Source organism: Metopolophium dirhodum, chromosome 3 (genome assembly GCF_019925205.1).
Source record: "Metopolophium dirhodum isolate CAU chromosome 3, ASM1992520v1, whole genome shotgun sequence".
NCBI classification, from domain to species: Eukaryota; Metazoa; Arthropoda; class Insecta; order Hemiptera; family Aphididae; genus Metopolophium; species Metopolophium dirhodum.
The window spans coordinates 11121881-11144104 of NC_083562.1; the positions used below are offsets into that span (position 1 = coordinate 11121881).

The 22224-nt window shown below is 27.0% G+C and overlaps 3 protein-coding genes across 5 annotated transcripts; 1 reads left to right on the plus strand and 2 right to left on the minus strand.

Moving 5' to 3' along the window:
• On the minus strand, nt 1–9198 carry LOC132941964 (transmembrane ascorbate-dependent reductase CYB561-like). 2 transcript variants are annotated; one of them, XM_061010230.1, is made up of 7 exons: nt 9095–9198; nt 5308–5353; nt 3981–4123; nt 3728–3869; nt 649–857; nt 337–491; nt 1–257 (listed from the first exon to the last, which is right to left on the minus strand). In XM_061010230.1, the coding sequence occupies exons 2-7, from the start codon at nt 5309–5311 to the stop codon at nt 98–100; spliced, it is 813 nt and encodes a 270-aa protein (XP_060866213.1). In that variant the 5' UTR covers nt 5312–5353; nt 9095–9198; the 3' UTR covers nt 1–97. The 2 variants fall into 2 exon arrangements, with proteins under 2 accessions (XP_060866213.1, XP_060866214.1); XM_061010231.1 differs by lacking the exon at nt 9095–9198 and adding an exon at nt 5415–5595.
• A 4921-nt stretch (nt 9199–14119) lies between these two features.
• LOC132941751 (cold shock domain-containing protein CG9705) lies at nt 14120–16004 on the plus strand. 2 transcript variants are annotated; one of them, XM_061009907.1, is made up of 4 exons: nt 14120–14256; nt 14419–14624; nt 14848–14970; nt 15038–16004. In XM_061009907.1, exons 2-4 carry the CDS (start codon nt 14497–14499, stop codon nt 15192–15194), a joined length of 408 nt encoding a protein of 135 aa, XP_060865890.1. In that variant the 5' UTR covers nt 14120–14256; nt 14419–14496; the 3' UTR covers nt 15195–16004. The 2 variants fall into 2 exon arrangements, with proteins under 2 accessions (XP_060865890.1, XP_060865889.1); XM_061009906.1 differs by lacking the exon at nt 14120–14256 and having other exon boundaries at nt 14263–14624.
• Nucleotides 16005–17557: 1553 nt separating this feature from the next.
• Nucleotides 17558–22110, minus strand: LOC132941272 (dynein axonemal light chain 4). Its single transcript, XM_061009257.1, has 3 exons — nt 21366–22110; nt 20570–20653; nt 17558–18130 (listed from the first exon to the last, which is right to left on the minus strand). Exons 1-3 carry the CDS (start codon nt 21432–21434, stop codon nt 17969–17971), a joined length of 315 nt encoding a protein of 104 aa, XP_060865240.1. The 5' UTR covers nt 21435–22110; the 3' UTR covers nt 17558–17968.
• Between the last annotated feature and the right edge of the window lie 114 nt (nt 22111–22224).

The following is a 22224-nucleotide window of genomic DNA, read 5'->3' on the forward strand; positions in this document are numbered from 1 at the left end:
ATTGACAATCCATATATATTTTCGTTGTCAGGCATTTTTTCGGTAGGTATATTCATGAAAATAAATTAGATACAAAATCACAACATTAAAATTAAGTTCAAGTCTTATTATTTGTCACTCCGTCATCTGGCTTAGAAGATCTTTTATATTCCGGTTTGATCAATATGTACACGACCAATACACCATAAACAATTAACACTATCCCTACAAAGTTTAAAAATAGTCCTTCCGTCGGCGTATGCTCATACTGGTGGTTCCTATAATAATACAAAACATTTTTCTATTATATCAATATTTACAAGCACCTTCGCGTGTTTTTTGATAGTGAATACATACAATGCAAATATGATTTTTTCACTAAATCCCAGAACTGAAGTTATAATAGATAATACGAACGTCAGTATACCAAAAATTATGTGATACGGCATCATAACTTTTTTATATTTCATCCCTATTTCAGGGTAAAGAAATGATATAAATCCACTTGTAAACTATAAAATATATAAAAGAAGTACACAATAAATTATGTTTTATAAAAAATTAAGTACTTATATATTTCATTGATAATATAATATGTGCTATGTGCACTTTTGATCTATTTACATTTGAGTATTTGTAATAAAAGAAAGAAATTTTTATTCAACTTACCTGAGAGAGGAACATTATAACAGTAATAATTCCCAACCAACTGTGCAAACTGTAAAATTTTGGAATAGGTGGATTAGCAATTAAATTTGAATTTAAACCAGTCCATATACCAAGAACCCCAAATATGACTATGCAACTATGAATTGTTGCATGATGCATTTTTAATTTTCGTTTTGTAGTATTTCGAAAATTTCTGAAATGGAGGATAGCTAAAAAAAAACATATTCTAATAAAATTTTATTTTAATAAAATAGAATTTTAGATTCTGAGCGAAGCGATGAATCTATTGATTTTACAATGATGTGTGTTTTTTTTTTATTTTAAATTTTTTATTTTTTTTGTGTCTGTCATCAACTTTTAGGACAGTAAAAGTGTTTGGATTTTCTTCAACAGTAACTTTTCTTTTAGGAAAGTGAATCTATTTGGTACTTTGGGGTGTCAAATGTTAGAATTTTTCAATAGTTTTCAAAAGCGCCGTGAGAAACAAAAGAAAAACTAAGGAAAAACGGGAATTTTTATGCAAAATCTAATATTGAGAAAATCGATTTTGGTTTTTGGCGTAACTCTAAAACAAATGAACGTATATACATGAAATTTTCACGGGTTGTTTATATTTGCATTTTCTATACACGATAAAATTTTTAAAAATATTTTGATTTTTTTTTTTGAGCTGTTTACGGACATTTTCAGTTTCCATTTTTTTTTCTACAAATATCGATAACATTTTATTTGTTGGGTAAAAAAGCTTAAAAATTTAATACAAGGCTCCTACTATATTTTTACAATGATATTTGAAAAAAATATTAAAAATCCTTAGTCACAGTTTTTATTTATAAGCATTTAAAGTTCAAATATTGACAAAATACGGAAAAATCACGAAAATTAGCAAATTATTTTGAGTTGAGAATTCATAAAAATTTTCTTTTTAAATCTAAGATTTGAAAATTTAATACAAGATTATCCATAAGTTTGTCTACCTTTATCAAAAAAAAAATGTCTACAAGAAAGTCAAATTAAATTTTTATGAGCGTTTGAAATTCATATTTTTACAACATTTGATATTCACTCGATTTCTCGTGTAACGATTTTCTTATTTTGTTGTAATTAAAAAACGTATGACTATAGATACTTGAAAATTTCACTAAACGTTTATATTAGCATTTTCTTTACATGATAAACTTTTGAAAATAATTTGACACTTTTTGAGCTGTTTACGGACATTGTCTGTTTTCAATTTTTTTAGTTTATTTTTTCTTTAAATATCATTAAAATTTTATTTGTTGTGTAGAAAAGCGTGAAAATTTAATGCAAGGCTCCTGATATATTGTTACAATAGCAGTTGAAAAATATTGAAAATATATAGGCACAATTTTTTTTATAAGCATTTAAATTTCAAATTTTGACAAAATTTATCAAATTTAAAATGTAATAATTATTTTGTAGTTAAAAATGTATAAAATGTTCAACTTTTGGACTTAAGGATTGAAAATTTAAAACAAGGTTACACGTAAATAAGTAAATATATAAATTACTTTATTCACAATAATATCATCAAATATACTTAGTAATATCATAGGCTGACTGACCGTTTTCGCTCAGAATCGTTTTTCTTATACAATGATATTATATTATTGAATTCAAATTTAACCTATCCATTACAGTGACCCACTTATAACCTACTGTACAGCAGAGCGACATCCACTTATCCACCTTTTTTTCTATAAATATCAATAAAATTGTATTTGTTGGGTAAAAAAGCGTGACAATTTAGTGCAAGGCTCCTGATATAATGTTACAATAGCAGTTGAAAAATATTAAAAATACATGGGCACAATTTTTTTTTATTGGTGCGATATAATAATATGACTAATTGTTGGCGTATAACTATATTATAGGATAAGTAAAATAGTTTTTATAGCATTTTAACAAAATATTCTGGTAACTTTCTCTAGGTTTCCAAGTGTACCTTAACATTAAATACCTAAGTTACTATATCAGTGATCCATTTCGGGAATGTTATTAAATTTGAATTCACTGATAAAGAACAAAAACCTATTCTGAGCGTAGACGATGTATTAGCCTCTATTTTTAAAAATATATAATAGATATTTTAAGGATAATATATTATGACAATTTATTGATTGATTTTTCAATTAGTAATATGGAAGTATGAATTAATTGTTGCCCAAAATATCGCATAACTAAATATATTATATTATATATGCATTTTATACTTTCTAATAATTTATAAGTCAATATCTACGTAGGTACCGTAGAAAAAGTTCATCGTATAAATAGGTAAGAATTAGACTAAATATTTAAAAGTTTAACAGTTCAATTACATTATAATTAAAAAACACGTACACCTCAAGAAAGAAGTTTTGTTTCAATAATTTTAAAATTTTGTTAAAGTCAACATTAAGACTAAAATGTATATAAAATTGTTAGGTATTTAAAAAATTGTATGAAAGAACAATATAGTATTTAGTTTTTAAGCTTTTTAACATAGAAGCAATAATCGATAAAACAAATTAAATAATTAAAAATGTATACGCCTATCAATAACTCCAGAAAAGCCAAAATATATTCAAAATTTTACCATACATAGACAATTTTGAAATAAATATTTAATAAAAATATCAAGCCTCTATATTATTAATATTTCTTTTTGAATTACAGTCTAAAATACACCGTTTTCTCGCTATTTTTTGATAGATTTTACCGAATATTTATAAAAGTGCTGTGAAATTTTACTCTTGACTTCTCATGCTACCAATAAAGTCAACTTTCTCACCTGCAGAAATACCCTTAAAATTAGAAATTTAAGCATTTTTTTCAGTTCATCAGGTGTCATCACTCATCGGAGACAAAAACACACATTATTGTAAAACAAATACATTCATCTGTCCGTTCAAAATCTCAAATGATTGAAATGTTTACATTGAAACATACTAATACAAGTCATAACATTATCATATGGAGTTATATAATATAGTTATACCTAACTAGTTTAAATATAATACCTCTAATCCTAATAAATAATTAGGAATTTATTAAATGTTGTAATATAAAGTCTTACAATTTGCGAATAAATAAATAAACGTGATTGTCATTAATAAAGGATGCCAGTTGCATATATGAATTGTTCCACTAAAACCAAAACCAGTCCGATAAATTTGAAGCCATAAAAAGACAGATAATATAAGGAATATTCCAATTATCTGAAATCAAAAAGGATATATAATTACATTTAATTATTTTTTTCAAATATTGTATTAATATCCTTAACTAATACATATTTCAATAAATAAATGAACATTCCATAAAAATACCTGAAATATTGCATAAATTGACAAATAGCCAGGAATCTGATTCATGGGTTCTATACTGTGACCGTTCTGTTTAATATTTGAAACATAATTATTGTTCGGTGTAGGAGTTTCTTGGTTACTACCGTTTTCTACTTCCACTGTAACTGCAATAAAAATAAACGTAATAGTCGTAACATGTGGTTATCGAAAATAATTTATAATCACCAGTTAACACTTAAACAGTTTATTTTTATGTGTGTTTAAACTATACCACCAAATCGTCACCAGTTATATAAAAATGTTCCAAGATACGCGACTGTGCACTTGGCAGTTAAAATTCAAATGTGTAATAAAATATAGAGGCATTTTCATTTATTTTTGACATACCTATTCGTAAAGTAACAGTCAGACCGGCAATGATGGCTACCCACCACACGAACAACACAACGAATTAACAGCTAATAATGGAAATGGAATAAATAAAGAAACAAATTATTCTTCTGCTGAAAATCATCTCATTATCTCGCCAAAACAATATTGGACAAAAGGCATGAATGAATCACGATCTATAGGATTAATTATTTACCAATAGAAAACAAATGAAGATGTTCCGGGGTAGTAGTTATGCAGTGACCATAATAATAATTTTTTTGTTGCTACCTGCTACCTAGTGTGGATAATCTAGAATTGTATTCTATATAATATCAAATCAACACCGTAAAATTTAAGCTATACCTAGAGATGCCAGTTAGGTATATCTACTACATAGTTTAAACCATTTATTGTAATCGAAATTAAAATAAAATTGCACGAAACTTTTCAAGCTTATTATTGTATACCTATACATTAATTGAATTATAGTTTTAAAACGCGATTCGTATTTGGTATAATGATAATTTATCTGTTTTAGAACTAGACATTTCTGTCTAGAACTATGTTATATAAAAAATATAGTTTACACTGAAATATAATATTATGAAAATGTTTAATGATTAAACTGATTATACGAGACGAGAGATTGCGAGAACTTGACGTTAACCAAAAAACATTGCTAAGTAAATACGATTATCGTACCTACTTCATACGAAAATGTACACTGACACTTAAGTACACCTCTGTCTACCTATGAATAACATGCGTGTGTAAATAAGACAACAATTTAGTGTTTTAAATGTTTTTGCTATTATTAATAGTAGGTATATAAAAGGCTAAAACATAGGTACACAAATGTAAGTAATATTTTATCGTTTATTAATAATGATAAAATAATAATTATAATTCTTTAAAATATATACTAGTATTACAAAATATATTAGGTATAGTAGGTGCATTAAAATGTCATACATACCCATTTTTAATTTCCAATGTCGCAAATACTTTCAGCACGACAGCACCTAAAATACGTCACAAATTATAATACCTTGTAAAATAAATATTAAAACTTGCAAATATTACTACAAAATAAATGTCATTATTAATATAATAATATAGGTATTTCATTTCACCGTGATCTTGCATTAAATACTATTCACTATTGCATATAATTATACACTACACAAATTCACGATACACGTCTTGAAGAAATAAAGTATATCACACGTTTCGACACAACCGTGTCCGTTTTATGTTGTAAAACAACTAAACCATATTAACCAATGTATAATAATTCTACTATTGCCGCATATAGATTGACCTATGTTTTTGGCCATAAGTACATATTATACACAAAGATATTGTAACATCTGGAATGACCGGAATGGTGGAATGTAAAATGTTCACAGAATTTGTTATCGGTCTGTTTTATTTTTATCTGTGAAATACTAAAAATAATATTTAATAATAATATAAATAATATTTTTCTATTAACTTAGAAAATACTAATATATGAAATATTTACATAAGTAGATACATAATAATGCATTTGTTTAGTAAAAATCGTAATACTACAATTTATTTATTTATTTATTTATTTATAATATATAAACGCCAAACGGCAATTTTAAATTAACAGATTAAGTTTAAATTTATAACCAATAGATTGTAGATAGTAGGTATAAAGACATTAAGTACACTGTACAACTCTATATACCTTACATAGTTACATGGTTACATGTACAAGTTCGTTGAGCTACCGACGTGAATGAATCTATATTATACAATATTATTTTTACATATTACCTAAAAACTAAAAAAAATAATTACTGGATCAACATTTTTTTGACTTTCCAATATTTCTGTACAGATTTCAATTAGAACGACTAAAATACGTTACAAAAGGTAATAGTGTAATACATTATTTAAACAATACCTATTTACACGTATAAAATTCTTTAAAATTTCATGATTTAACATTCCACATAGATAATAAATATTTGGATTATGGATAGCACATAACGGTTGTATCAGCGGTAATTAAGGGCTTCAATTTAGACCAAATAACTATATTTAAATCGAATATCAATATAAAAGGGCCTCAAATACCTTCCCCTCCGTGGCCGCGGCCTCAAATGCATTTAACATATGGCATGGCCTGTCCATGTTTTTATTATCCATGGCATTACATTATTACATTACTGACAAACATTGACTCTCTGGATAAATCAATTAATAGTATACCTATTCTAAACGAGTGTGTAAAGACTAGTGAGAATTAAATTATAAGAAGTTATTAATCGTCATTAAGTATATTTTAAGCAGGAGATTAACATAATATGATTTAAAAAAATATGTTTATATATGGTGATATACTGACACTGGTGACAGCTGATGATAAAAAACATAAAAAACCAAGACGTTCCATTATCTAATTAAACTACTGTACAGATTAAAGGGCGTACTTTCACCAAGCATGCTGATCCTCGTTTTTTGATTTCCTTTAATTTCTTCAAATTTTGATTTTTAAAATTTTTAAACAGGTATCTATATTTAAAGACAATATTTTCAAATTATTGAGATTTTGTGTACTGCTTAGGTACTTAATGAGTGACTCGTGGTGACACAAATTTCTGTTTCTCAAATGAGAACCCCACCTTTTTTTACTGTAAATTATTATTTAGTCGATAATTTTAACATAAATATGTTTCTACACTTTTGGTATAAAAAAAAATTTGTATTCCTAACAAGCGATGCCTAATTGCATACAGTTTGTTCGTTGCCGTGGTTACTTATTAACAAAAACATACCTGTTTAGAATTCATAAAATTTCCTTGTAGATAAAAAATAACGAGTAGCGTATACTACTGGAAGGGGTTATTTTAAAATTTTTTTTTTATACTTTTTGATGTACCTAGGTACCTAATTCAAAATGTGAACGATTAGTTTCTCAGTTATTAAAATGTTTAAAATGTTAAAATAATTTGTGTTATAATTAATAATAATATAGTATGCTATCTACTAAATTGCATATAAATGATTGAAATTGTAATGTCTACATTATGATGATCTGTAAGAAATATTAGAATAAATAAATAACATCCCTCGCTGATTGTAAAATCATAATTTACGAAGTTATATAATAGTATATGGATACGACATATTTTATAACTTGTAAATCGTATATAATATGATAATGTAAATAAATTTTATAATGTATATTATGAAGTAAGTATATACAAATGTAGGTAATTGGTGCACAATCGAGTTGTTATTTTGGGGTAATTGTAGGAAAAATTGAGAAAATTATGTAGCCAGTGCCTAAGTACCCAGAATAATATACTAATTTGTTCTTGGAATGTATTCATGAAAACCATTTCTAACATCTCTTATAAATTGACAAAAACAAAGTATGCAATACAGGAGTTGGGTTGTTCAATGATGTCAGGTTATTAACATACAATTTTAATTATAATTATTAATTATTTTTAACATTATATAAAAGAATACTTAGTTGTTATTATTTTAATATTTTGTGCGTATAATTAAATGACATCATCACTTATTAGGCTTTTAACCCACTTGGATTTAGCGAAGTACCAACACACCATCTGAACATTTTCTGTAAAGCTTTTAGTTTTTATAATATCCTAATCGTCTGTCAGAATCATATTTCCACATTTCTCTAAAAAGTCTATGGCATTTCTAGCTTATATATTGATAACATAATTCTGCGTAATAATAACAATTAATAATAGCACATTAATTATACTATAGAATTACTGTTTTATTATTATTTAATTACTTTAAATTAATTTATACCTATAGGTACAGCCTATATTATAACTTCAAAATTATTACTTTTTAGTTTTTTTGCAACTTGGTGAAGCACCGTTAGGGTGTCGGTGCCAGTTTTCCAATTTTCCGAATTCTTAATAAAATTTGAAAATTATATTTTATATTTTAGTTACTACCTTAATTATAATACTTTTACACTAATCTACAGCTCGATATCTATTTTAGGGGAGGGGGTGTTGATACTGTGTATTATATCAATGAAAATGACTTGACAGGAAAAATTATCACACCTGTAGAATAGTCGGATTTCATTTGTTTGTTTTTTATTTAAAAGAAGAAAACATTTTTCAGATCGGATCAAATGCCAAATTTTCATTTTACTTTAAATAGTGATAGAAAAATACATTTGAAAAAGAACAATTAATATTGTGCATTTTTAAATGTATATTTTAGCATCTATAATTATTACAATATTTTGAATTTAAAAATAGTTGATTCTTGTCAAACTTAGTCGATGCATCGTAATTCAGATTGACATTAAATATCAGTATTAAAATGATAAAATATTATGCTTTAAAAATCAAATTTAAGAATATGTTTAGTTTACCTAATCGAATTGGTCCTGAAGAGTGAAGACCCAGCAAATATTAGATAACTCTAAGTTATAACATGAGATCTAAATTAAATATTTTCAAATAACCAAAACCTAAGTCTTATTAAAATATCTGTTTTCTACAGTTATGGAATTGGCAACAATAATTATGGTTACTAAAATGCGGATTATAAAGAATTATTAAATTATATTATGTTTGGTTATAAATAAAAATAGTAAACATTAAAATTAAATTTCACAACAGTTCAGGCGTAGGTAAATTGTTAGTAGGTATAATATACCTATTATTTGTAATCCTTAATATTGTTATTAAACTAAAATATCACAATTAATAAAAAAAATAAATACTCACTAATATATAATAGTATTAAGACTTGAAGAATATTAGCATAATTGCAGTCGTTAACAATTAATTGTAAATAAATGCATGTAATAAGTAATATAAAATATTTATACATTTAAAAATGTTTGCAGGGGAAGGGGACTCCAAACAATTTTAAATAGATATCTTAGGTACTTAAAACAAAAAAAAATTGAAGAAAACAACAATGCCAAGAAAATCACAGTAGGTAGTTATTAATGTATAATCGGCTCACTTCAATGTACACTCATTTTAAATTAATTTATAGAACTCGATAAGATAGTATTATTTAATATAATTATTATGAAGTCTGCATATTACATTAGAACAGTTGTATACATAATACATTTTCGATATAACTAATTAAAATTGTATCTTCTCGTATCTTTTTGTCTTAATCTTCTAGTTACACTTATAAGTACATTATACATCAATAGCTTATAATATGTATTTTATTCCTCTTGTGATTTGAGTTACAAATAATCTATTGTTTAATTATTTTAATAAGTACTATTGTACCTATACATTGATATGTTCAACTTAACCACCCAAATCGTTAAACAAAAAAATTCCGTATCCATGTACACCGACCTTTATCGTGTGATCATTCAATTATTAAGGTTGTAAAACATTGGTTCATCCACTAAACTAAAGTGTGAAATTTAAGAACTAAAATACAATGCCGGTATTTAAAAGTTTTACACTTTGAGTTGTTATTCATTTAAATATAATAAATCGGTACATAATTATTGATAAAAATCTTTAGGCCTTAGGAATTTAGACCATTACGGTAACAAAAGTTCTCTAAAAGTCCAAACTTATCATAAAGTGAACAAAAGTCAGACAAATAATTTCGATTACAAATAATTATATCTGATTGAAAATTTAAGTAAAAAACTAATGAATTGATATTTTAAGAAAAATAAAACGTAGGTATCTCCTTGATATTTTCTCAGCTACGCCAAAAAAAAAATTGAACCATAGATGTTTTTAAAATATTTATGATTTAAAAAAATGTATGAAAGAGGTTACTTTGGTAACGTAATTTATATTATAATATTATGCATCGGTTGCTAAGCGCTACCTTACGAAAAATTTGTATCCAGATTTAGCGGGTCCTTTTTTTGTCAGTATGATAAATGATAATATAATTATATTCAAATTATTTAATACCCAAAATTGGACGGAGACTCGTTTGTGCACATATTAGTATATATTTTAAATTTACGAAAACTCATTTGCACACAAAATTGTGAACAATGAAAACCAGATGGTATAGGTACAGTTTTGAGTGTACAAAGTGTCTTGAACAGCCCATATACAATATGGAATATTCCGAATATTATATTATATATGCAATCAATATTATATTGATATAATTTGAACACCCGTTAATTGATAAAGGGCAAAGTTGGTTCAGGCGTTTGAAAAAAAATAAAGTGTTATTAAAAGAATACTCGAAAAATGATTCTGAAATTGGAAGGTGGCGTAAACACTTTTTCGGTTTACCTTATTTAAACTCTTATGAAGTTCCGGACGAATTTACTGAAATAATTTTAATAGCTCCTTATTGTAATATAAGTATGAATTTTCCAGACTATATATTAAAAAATCATATTGATTCTGATGCTGATTTTGGCCAAAATTATGGGCTAGTGAACTAGCGAAACGAACAGAGCTGAAAACGTTCACATGCACTTCAATAGTCAATTGTATACCTCCCACCCTCACATTCTCCAAATTATTCAAATACTAATGGAAATTCAAATCAATACTGATTTAAAAATAAATGCATTAAAAAAAAATAAAAAATACCAGTAGAATAGAAATATTTAAAAAACAAAATTATATGTAAAAAATATGAAAATAATATAATATACTTGTGATTAAAAATCCAAAAAAATTGATCTTTTAATATTTTTAATACAATCGCGTACCAATAAATATTAAATATGTATTAACAAATAAATAAATTAATGTTTGGGGAGTGGCTGAGCGGACTAAGGCGTCGGTTACGACGCGCACCATCGCTGGTTCGAATCTCGGTCACGGGTAGCTCTTCTCTCAGGACATCTGTCTGGAGAGAGAGGCTGTCATCCCCCGACCGGGCATGGCAGAAACCTATGGGTGCCCAATTAGAAATTCTGCTAAACTAAAACACGCGTGCTTACAAAATCTACAGTACTCTCCCCCACACTGTTAAAAACCACCCAATGGCATAAGTTACCGCAGGTTAATTAAAAACAAAAAAAAACTCACACGGGTGCCGGCTGCGTCATTGGCTATGATTTATATTTATATTTATATAAATCATAGATAATAAAGATATTAAGATATGGATGATAGGCTACGCCTAAGTTAAACACATTTGAGGCCGCGGTCCTGGAGGGAAAGGCAATTGAGGCCCCTTTTTATATTTATTGTCGATATCGATATATGTATACTTATTTGGCCTCAATTGTTCCCCTTTTGATTACCGCTGATAAGACCGCCAGCATAATCCACCATGGAAGTTTTCTCCATAGTGGGCTGGTCAGCAGTAAAAATGTTGAAAAGCTGGGGCGATAAAATAGATACTACCTGTGAGACACCAGCATTCATTTTTAAGTAGAGGAACTGTATTGAACTTGGAAGTAACGGTCAGTCAGGTACGATTTGATCTTGTATATACATTTAACACAGATTACATGCACGGTGGACCTAGGACGATGGTTTGAATTATACTGCAGCGTATATAATATATTGTATCTATCGGCTATCACTGATACAAATTATTCGTTCTTTTTCCTGAACATTTTATATCCTGAGAGGAGAGATGAATGTATTCAGTATTGGTTTTACAACGATGTGATTTTTTTCTGACTGTTGAAGCTTTTAAAAGTAAAAAAAATGATTTGATTTTAAACTTTAGCATCTATAGATTTTGATAAAATCTATTTTCTTATTTCGTTGTAATTCAAAAACGAATAACCACCAAGGCACAACAACCTTAGATATTATATGCACTTGATAATCGAACCAAATATTTATAATAATTTTTCTAAACATGGAATAGTTTTTAAAATAAATTAATGAACTAAAATAATTTTACTGTTTTTGAGCTATTTATTATAGGTATTCCGATTATAGGTTTTCTTTCAATACCTAATTCTCAAAAAAAAATGTTTGCTCAATCATAAATCTAGAAAATACAATTTACCTCGTACATTTTAATACTTGAATTTAAAAAAAAGTGAAGCGTAACTCCACAGACCACAAATATGATTTATGAAAGTCTAAAGTTGACATTTTGAGGAAATTGGATATTTACGCGTAAAATAATGAATTCTATCATTAAACTATTTTCTCATTTTATTGTAAACCAAAAACAAATAATCAGACACAGGCACTTAAAATTTTTACCAAGCATTTCCTATATTTTATGATAGTATTCAATTTTAAAATTATTTTGATTTATTTTACTAAGGTATAATATAATATATTATATACATTTAAAATTTTAAATACAAGGATTCCTCATAAGTCATAAGTGGTTCTGAATCCAAAAAATCTAAAAAATATATAAACTTGACTTTTTTTATAGACATTTGAAATTAAAAGTTAGACGAAATTCAACATTTAAACGAATAATAAAAACGGTTTTAATTATTTTATTGTAATTCAAAAATATTTTTCTGGGGATTTGAATCTTTTACGTATACGTAAATAGGTATATTATTAGGTTTATTTTATTTTAAATTTTTAATAAATAAATAAATAAATAAATTTTTATTTTTATAACATTTAGATTAGTTTTATATTTTTATGATGGCTTATTTATTGTCTATACCGTATAATAGTATAATAATAATTATAACCGCAATATATTTATATAATAATAGGCTGACAGACCGTCTCCGCTTTAATTGTTTTTAGCATGCAATGATTGATCTTTGAATTCATATTAATTAATACATCCATTGTGACCTATATACTAATATACTCATATGACGAGTTACAATCGACTCAACTTACAGTCTTACTAGTCACTGTGCAGGCGTGCAGCAGATCTGCAGTTACCTACCTACTTTACACGTTTTTTACTATAGTCTTAGTCTATTATAAATATTGATAAAAAAAAAATGTTATTTATGATTGGCCAAAAAGATTGCATATAATTAATACAAGATCCCAGACATTTTTTTCTTACAGCAGTTTAAAAATATCGAATAATACGTACGCATAATTAATTTTTATAAACGTTTGAAGTTCAAATTTTGACAAAAAATCTACCATATTATCATGAAGATTTGCAAATTGTTTTGTAGTTAAAAATTAGCTGTTAGAACCACGTAATACCTACATATTTTTCCATGGACCCCTGGACCCCGCATCATATACGATATACCACCGCTGGGCACACAAATAGTACCTATAATTATAAAACAAGTATCATTATAAAATCAATACGAGTTTCGCTCAGGATTCATTATCTAATATAATATATTATATATATTTTAATTTACACTATTATACACGTCAATACGTCATAATACCTACCTACTACATAAACACTAATACGTGCATGTGCGCATGTCGCATGGAGTATGCGTAGAGCGTATTAGAATATATTAACAACAATTCCGGCACATCGCAAAACGCAATTAATATTATACTTAATACCAACAGGACGTTTATATAGGTACTAAACAGATATTTACTATAAATAATTACAATATTGTAGTTTGCAATACCTATTCAAATCGAATGTTTACATTTTTTTGTAAAAAAAATAGCGATTAATGTTATACGTACCTATCGGATAACATAATAGAAATATTATAGCCTACCTATAATAGGTATTTTTTTTAACGATCTCACGATATAGGAGATAACTACTTCATACTTGTAAGTTACTGTTATTATGCTATTATAGACGTTATTACTTATGTCGTTAACACAATAATATTATTTGGCCTTTTTTTTTATTATTTTCGCTGTTGCTTACGTTGGCATTACTGAAACGCGAGACTGGATTTTTACTTATCAATAAAAAAAAAATAATAATAATAATAATTGTAATAGCACGTAATAGCGTTAGTACAACAATATTATTATTATTATTAATTATTACTATATACACACACCACACCACGTTAAGTGTTTATCATCAGGTAAACGAAACGCTTACAAGTTACGACTTTATAACTTACAACGATTGTTGCACGACGATCGACGACTGGAAAGTTTTAATTTTCAGACTAGTTTCGTCGTTATTCCTCGCACTACATAATAGTAATACTAATCATTAATTATTGTTTGTCGTCTCAACGTAGTGCTATCAGCTATCGTGGAAACCATACACCGGTACATCGCGTCCAATTTTCTACGGACTACGACGAGGCCTGAGCACCATGAGCGAATCGTTCTCCAACGGCTGTGAACAGGAAGCGTTGAAGTTCGCCAGTCACCTTTCGCCGACCAAGATTGGAATGCTCGCCCCGAGCCCGATAGTGACGAGACGGACGAGGACCGATTCAACGTGAGCAAAATTACAATTAATATCATAACATAACATTGCCTTTGACATCAATGTATAAAGGTGATATTGTGGACCTTGTATCGCTGATCGTTCGGCTGATGAAATGCACTCGTTATGACGTGTTGTCATTTGTCAATGCATTTAAACAATGTTTTAATCATCTTGGTTCCAATGCAATTGTTATTATTTACCATTAATTTTCGATTTCCATTGTTGTGTGTAGGTCCGCTCTAGCTCTCAAGAATCCACAGATATCTGGAAAGGTCAAATACTTTTGCAAATCTAAAGGACACGGCTTTATCACTCCAGATAATGGTGATCCAGACACGTTTGTACATATATCAGAGTAAGACATGTGGTTCTGGTGATAATATTTACTTAGGCTTGTGACTAATGGCATGCTGTTTTTTTAGTATTGAAGGAGAATTTGTTCCGTTACCCGGCGATACAGTACATTATCGCCTATGCCCTATTCCTCCAAAACTAGAAAAGTGCCAAGCTGTACATGTGGAAATTGTTAATTTAACACCTCAAGTACATTTAAAATGGGATTCACCAGAAAACAATTAAATACATCATGATATTATAGTGATAGTTTGTACACAAATGTCCATTAATGTATGATATTTTGCAAATACCTAAATCTTCATCAAAACTGGTACATTCCAATTGTCCATGCTCTATAATATAACGAAGAGACTTTATCAGTTGTACTGATATTTTTTTTTGATTTTAGCTAAGTGCCAAAATAAAATAATCTATCTAATTACACATATTATACATAATTTAATAAGATATTTTTGCTTCTATAGTTCGATATTATCATATCAATCTAGATTAAATAATTCTTCGCTATACATGTAATGTCAAATTTGTAATGACAAACGTTTAATAAATAAATTATTAAAAAACAACTTACCCACTTTCATAGTAATTATTTTTAATTAAATTATTTTGTATGTAAGTATTTAAATCCATTGCTACTTAACATCAAAAATTCATATAGGTACTTAAAATTTATTTTATCTCTGTAACTTTGTATAAAACCATTAGTTTTTTTGACAGAAAATTATTTCAATTGTAAACATTTATCTAAAGCAATGCAGCAAAATCAAATTACAATCAAATTCATTTCTGCTCTGTGGATTTAATGCAACGACGAAATTGCTATGCAATGAAAAATTCCTAAAATAGTTAATATAGTTAATAAGTAATACACACAATTTTTACTATATGTATGCTCTTAATAAAAAAAAAATAACAGTATATAGCAGTGGTTTTCAACCTTTGTGTATTGGCAACCCGAGATATTTACCTAACTTTCAATCCTTTTTGAAAATAATGCTCAATAGTTACCCACCATCTTAATTTTTTCAATTACCACAACTAAAAGAAACTTATTCTTCATTTATTATTTTTTTTCTACTAGTTTTACCTATATAAATAACATTTTTTATAACTTACCTTTTTTGATCAACCCATTCTAAATTATTCTTGACCCAAAATTAGGTAGCGACCCTATGTTTGAGAACTGCTATTATATAGTACATACCTTTATTTTGTTAGGTTAAGTTTTTATTATAAACATAAAAATAATGTTTAAATTATCATTATATTGTAATAATAATACATTTTAATTTTGAAAGTGTATGGTTTTACATTAAGAAATATATCACATTTGTTATTAACCTATTTTATGACATTAATAATACATTGATATACTATTGTTATACTGAATTACAGATATATATTATCTATTAAATATTTTGTATCTTATGTATACGAAAATATGAGGATTTTGTAATTTTCTTTTTTTAACATAATATTTTTTGATTGATGAACCATACATTTTTAAACTAATGTTGCATTGCTTGTGTTAAATATAATTTAATATTTAACTTAAACATTGATATGCATTGATTGTGCATTGGTTAGAATTTAATAACTACATATTATTATGTATTAATTTTATAAACAAAAGTACCCCAATAATAATTGCAATTTTAAAGGTGATCTAATACTTTGCAAGTTTTTATCGAATTTATTTTGAAAATGTTACTTACCTTTAATTTTTTAAATAAAAGTAATGTTGTTTATATTTTTACACATTATTTAATGTAGCTAAAATTTTGGTAATTAGTTATTTTCCATCATATAAATGTATTTATTTTTATTACAATTAATAATTATTAAATACTTTTAATTATTTGTAATTTTAAGTTACCTTAACTACTTATCATATTATTAGGTATTATTATCAATATTATGTAACTCTCTAATAAACATCTTTAGGTTGATTGAGTGATATTTATAATCCTTCATGATTTTATAAGTTAAATACGTTGAATTATACATTTCAAATATGATGTGTTGTAGAATGTAGATAAATGTTGATAAATTAATTTTATTAATATAATATTTACAGTTATTTGTTGATGTTAAGTTTGTTTTTTGTTTTTATTACTACTATTTCGTACCTAATTGAAAAAATATATTAAAAATAAAGTGTAAGTCTATAGAGCAGCTAAATAAAGTTATTAAAACAGATTTCCATATTTCAATAGTGACTCATTGAATAGTTATTGACAATTTTTTACTTCTGATAATGAAGTGATCAGGGTTTAAAAATCATACTTTTATGTAAATTATTTATTTGTGATTGAAAATTAAAATTTTTATATTTTTTCCTCATAATCAAACAGAATTTTTTATTCCTAAAAAAAATATATATATATATATATTCTATGATATAAGTAATATAATATAAAAGATTCACTGATTAGAGTAGTTTTTTAAAAAGTTAAAAATGTATTAAAATATTTGTGTAATTTTTCTTAAAATATTGTTAAATTTTCTAGGTATAGGTAACTAGGTTATCTTTTATATTATTAGTTGTAACTGTTTATGGTGATAAATGATAATATTCTAAAAGACATGCTGCTAATAGACCTTTTGGCTATTGTCCGTGTTTATCTGTATTTAGTGTAAGAAGTAGGCACTACTATGCTATTGACTATGTGGTCATGTGTAGGATAGATATAGCCTTCCTGAATAAAATAAAAAATAAACATTTTAAGAATTATGAATTAATTTTAATAAAACAAAGTACAGTAGGTACCTATATTATAGGCCCACTCAAGTACAAGATTTAAATAAATTTTACACTTTAGCATCACCTGCGATTGCCGATCGATACATTTTTCCAAAACCATTTGATATTGTAACAGAACCAATATAATTGATATGTAAGAGGTACTATAATATATTACACGATATTATTGTTGTATAATAATTAATTAATATTCTATTGTTTTTTGAAACAACTATTTGTCTCGTTGATGCGGTTAGATTTTCCAGGCACAAATGCCGAGATTGCCGCCGAAAAACATATACATCAACGTATTGGTCTGGTGCGTTATTTGTATGCCGAACGCTTCTCCGACCACCGCGTTCCACTGAGGACCGTATTTTTTATCGAGCATTTGTTTGACCGTCTTGGCCGCCGCCTGTAAAGTTATAGGTACGTCGCGTCATTATTATATTGACATAATATAGGGCTGACGGTATTTTCGGTATAGCTAAATACCGATATGGTACGGTATACCGAAATACAGGAAATACGGTATACCAATACTCTTTTTTAATATGACGTTTTCTGGAATTTGGGGGATAATATCAAAAATGTGGCAAAGTCGAATTCAAGTAGACTTGACGAGGAATTCAAATCTGTTTTCAGAATTCGTATTGCTTCAATAGATCAATTGGAATGTTTGGCAAAAAACACGTCTAAAATACTATGTCGTGCGTGTGTTAGACAAAAACAGAAAATCACGGTATCGAATCCCCTTAATGGCCTTAACTAGTATCGATATTTTTACTTTATTATATCGATGGCTAAGAGGCCAAAATTTGTAAGTCCAATTTTTCTCAAAGTCGTTTTATTAGTCCATAGGGTTTATCTGGGTCGTCTTTTTGATTCGGTAAAACATTACAAGTCAATATCATAATTAAAACATGTTTTATTAATACTTTAATTTTTGTGTTTTTAGTGCAAGATAGGTTATTTTAGTGCACACATATAACAAGTCATAATTTAATGAGACATACAATAAATATTTTAACATGATCTAAATATCAAGCTTACAAATATAACAAGTCCGGACTTGTTACTTTTGTTAAAAACAATAGGTACATTCAATTTTGGACGTGTAATGTTTTAGACAATATTGAATTTATTTATCTATTTATAAAAAATGAATATGTCCGGATGTATTATTTTAAATAATAAAAATTTTTAATTTTAAATTACACTAAATAATATGATATCTTCAATTAGCATAAAATATCATTAAACACGGGTTTTATTTGACTAAAAATTTGATGAAAAATGCTACTTAATTATTTTTTACTTTCAATAAAAAATTGCAATATTTTTTATATTTTTTACTTTTTTACTGCAATTATATAAACATTGAATTTTTTATATCAAAAAAATTAATCGTACGTTCATTTTAACTATTTATATAATAAACAAATTAGAGTTTATATTAAATTAAGAACTTTTAATATGTCCATCAAAACCTTATATGTCCACGTTAAAAATATATTATAATTGCCATTCATAACAAGTCCCATTTAAATTTAAAAGAAACATTATAATTACGTTGAAAAAAAATTTTAAGACCTAAAAGTAATAATTTATGTAATCTACAGAATATTTTACAAATAAAGTTCCAGTTGCAACACTGAAAAACAAAAATCTACAACACAAATGTTTTGGTGTAGAATAATTTAAAATCTTAAAACTGCTCTCCTGTAAAATTTAATGTTTGGGACATACAACTTTTGGCCTCTTTAGCCATCGATATACTATAATATATAATATTGCCATTGATAATAGAAAACAGCACTAAAACCGTTCATTCGGTATTTAGGTATACCGAAACATTTCGGTTTTTCGGTATACCGTTTCAAACCGGTATTGAAATCAATACCGTAATACCGAAAATTATTTTCAATACCGTCAACCCTAACATAATATTGTTAATGTAGCGGCGATGTACTCGTATAGCTGATAAGGGCTCCCCCCCCCTTAATTATTATTTGATCAATTTATTTAAATATTGTTTAATTTTTAAACTCTGTATTATACTGTAATGACAAATGACAATTGACAAATTTGAATTTCATAATTCATTTTGAATACTCAACCCCTCAAACTCAACCGCAACTATTAATCTAGAGAAACTGCAATGCAGAACTTATATCTTATTATACTATATTAAATTGTTCTGAAATTAGGTATCTAACCAAAAATGTGTATTACAAACGTTTGGGACGAATAATAGGTATAAGGCACCATTGCATAAAACTACCATTACCTATAGATAACAAAATAGTAGAGTTATATTTAAATATCAGTTCCTACTTCCTACCTAACTATAGTGTATGGTGAAAACTATAGTAAATAAAATAAAATAACGAACCACTATTTTATTTTTATATTTGGTCATTGGAAAAAATTCAATAGTTCATAATTAATTATAATAACGAAGTAAATTTTTACATTTGGTAATCGTATATGCCATATGGTTAGTATGTTTTAAATAAAAATAATGATTAGTATATTTTATCATGGAAAATAGAACTGCAGCTACCTACATATTATTGTAATATTGAAAAAATATAAAATGGAATTGCCGCATTTTTGTACAATATTTGTGTAAATTCCGAATCCCAAAAATGTGCCACAATACCTAGGTATCTATAATCATGCATAAATAATTTTTTTTTAGATGGGATGTATACTAATATATAAATCGCTACCCATGGGATATTTAGTACCAATAGCCACCAAGGTGTCTAAGTTTGAAACGTTAGACTAGAAATGTGTAGGTACGGTACGAATTCTTATGAATAAATTAACATAAATTGATTAATCTTACGAAATAATCTGTTCCAAATTTTTCGCATGCTGTAATTATAACTTCAACCGTTTCAGCTTTCATTTCTTCTGACATATCGCACGCCTGATAATATACAACATTTAGATATTATAAACATGAATTTTAAAAAAAAGTTAAGTAGGTAGGTAGATTTTTGAATTTTTAAACTTTTAAGGCATTGTATTTATTTTATATATTATGTTTGGTATTAAAAAAAAATATTAGCTTAATTTACCCAGTAAGTATTCAATGATATTTTTAGCAAATACGAAAAATGTCTATTTAGGTATGTATATATTTCAAATTTTTTAGTTGATAACTTAAAAATAATAATATTTTTGTAAGTGTTCAATAATCAATTTAAACAAAAGTATTTTAATAATATAAGTAGGTACTTAGTAGGCGCCTACTAAAAATAGGAACTTTTCACCAATGCATACAGAGTTTGCACGAACGAATTTTTTAACATAAGCATGCATTACTTTATTTCTGTATGTTGTATGTAGGTATACTATATACAATATACCTAATACCTGTAGGTCAGTGTCATCGACAGGCTAGGGTCTAACTGTCAGTTCAGAAGGATACCGTCGCAGAAATGTAGGGAAAATACTATAAATTTTTTCAGTGTTCAGTGAATATATTACGTAAAAGATAATGTATTAAAATTACAATTTGTATGAATTGACCCCCCCCCCAGCCCCCCTACAATAAAAGTCCTGGTTACGCCACTGGGCCCCACTGCTGTAGGAATTAGGTATATATTATGTATAACATCAAGTGTGGATACACTCACTTGCACTAATGGATAGGTGTGAACAATTTTCTTGTTTTCGTCTTCTTTGGTGTCTGCAAACTCTTCCATGGTCTATACACGAATCGTTTATAGATGCAAGTAATTATATAGGTACTATGTAAAATTATGTAAGGATGTACATGCCTAAGTGTAGAATAACTTCACAAAATATCCTATGACTACAATGAAAACAACGACCGTTGTACAATACGGTAGTATGGATGTTTGTTTGACTATTGATTCTTATAGAGTAGGTATGCGGCCTACTATGTGTTAGTTGCTATGGAACAACAATATGACGCTAAAGGCTAAACGCATAATTATATATATTGCAGCAGGTTCCTTTAATTTGCTGATAAATATTTGCCGTTGGTATAATACCTGATTTTATTGTTTTGAATATTCCAGAACGAGATACCAAAATATAATAATTAAACTATTTATTAGGCAGAAATATTGGAATCGTTAATATTATTACTTCAAAGTTATATTACAATATACAATGAAATAATATTGATGTGCCTAATCCAAAATTAATTATTAAATAATAATTTTAATAGTGCTGAAATTATTTTATAAATATGATTATATTACCTACCTGATTACAGACATCATGGTCAATCTATATAGTTTTAAAGCAGTATTCTATAATTAATAGTTTTAAAGACAATTAATACAATCATATTTTTTAATAATGTAGTAAATTTTTTTTTTTAGGATCCTTGGCATTTGGCACTCACATGAACATGCCAACAAAAAACCTCTTAATCCAAACATTCAACGTAATTCCTAGTAATCCACTTGCTGGACGCTTGAGGCGAAAATGGTGTAGAGATTTGCTTAACTAATAAATACATAA

Excerpts from the sequence above, each read along its gene's own strand:
- LOC132941964 (XM_061010230.1), bottom strand. Across the intron at positions 3,870-3,980 it reads CAATTTATGCAATATTTCAG|ATAATTGGAATATTCCTTAT; the intron begins GTATTTTTATGG and ends TTTTGATTTCAG. Across the intron at positions 492-648 it reads TTATAATGTTCCTCTCTCAG|TTTACAAGTGGATTTATATC; the intron begins GTAAGTTGAATA and ends TATATTTTATAG.
- LOC132941751 (XM_061009907.1), top strand. The coding sequence starts at position 14,497 with ATGAGCGAATCGTTCTCCAACGGCTGTGAACAGGAAGCGTTGAAGTTC. Across the intron at positions 14,625-14,847 it reads CGGACGAGGACCGATTCAAC|GTCCGCTCTAGCTCTCAAGA; the intron begins GTGAGCAAAATT and ends TGTTGTGTGTAG. Across the intron at positions 14,971-15,037 it reads ACGTTTGTACATATATCAGA|TATTGAAGGAGAATTTGTTC; the intron begins GTAAGACATGTG and ends CTGTTTTTTTAG.
- LOC132941272 (XM_061009257.1), bottom strand. The coding sequence starts at position 21,434 with ATGGAAGAGTTTGCAGACACCAAAGAAGACGAAAACAAGAAAATTGTT. Across the intron at positions 20,654-21,365 it reads ACACCTATCCATTAGTGCAA|GCGTGCGATATGTCAGAAGA; the intron begins GTGAGTGTATCC and ends GTATATTATCAG. Across the intron at positions 18,131-20,569 it reads AATTTGGAACAGATTATTTC|GCGGCGGCCAAGACGGTCAA; the intron begins GTAAGATTAATC and ends ATAACTTTACAG.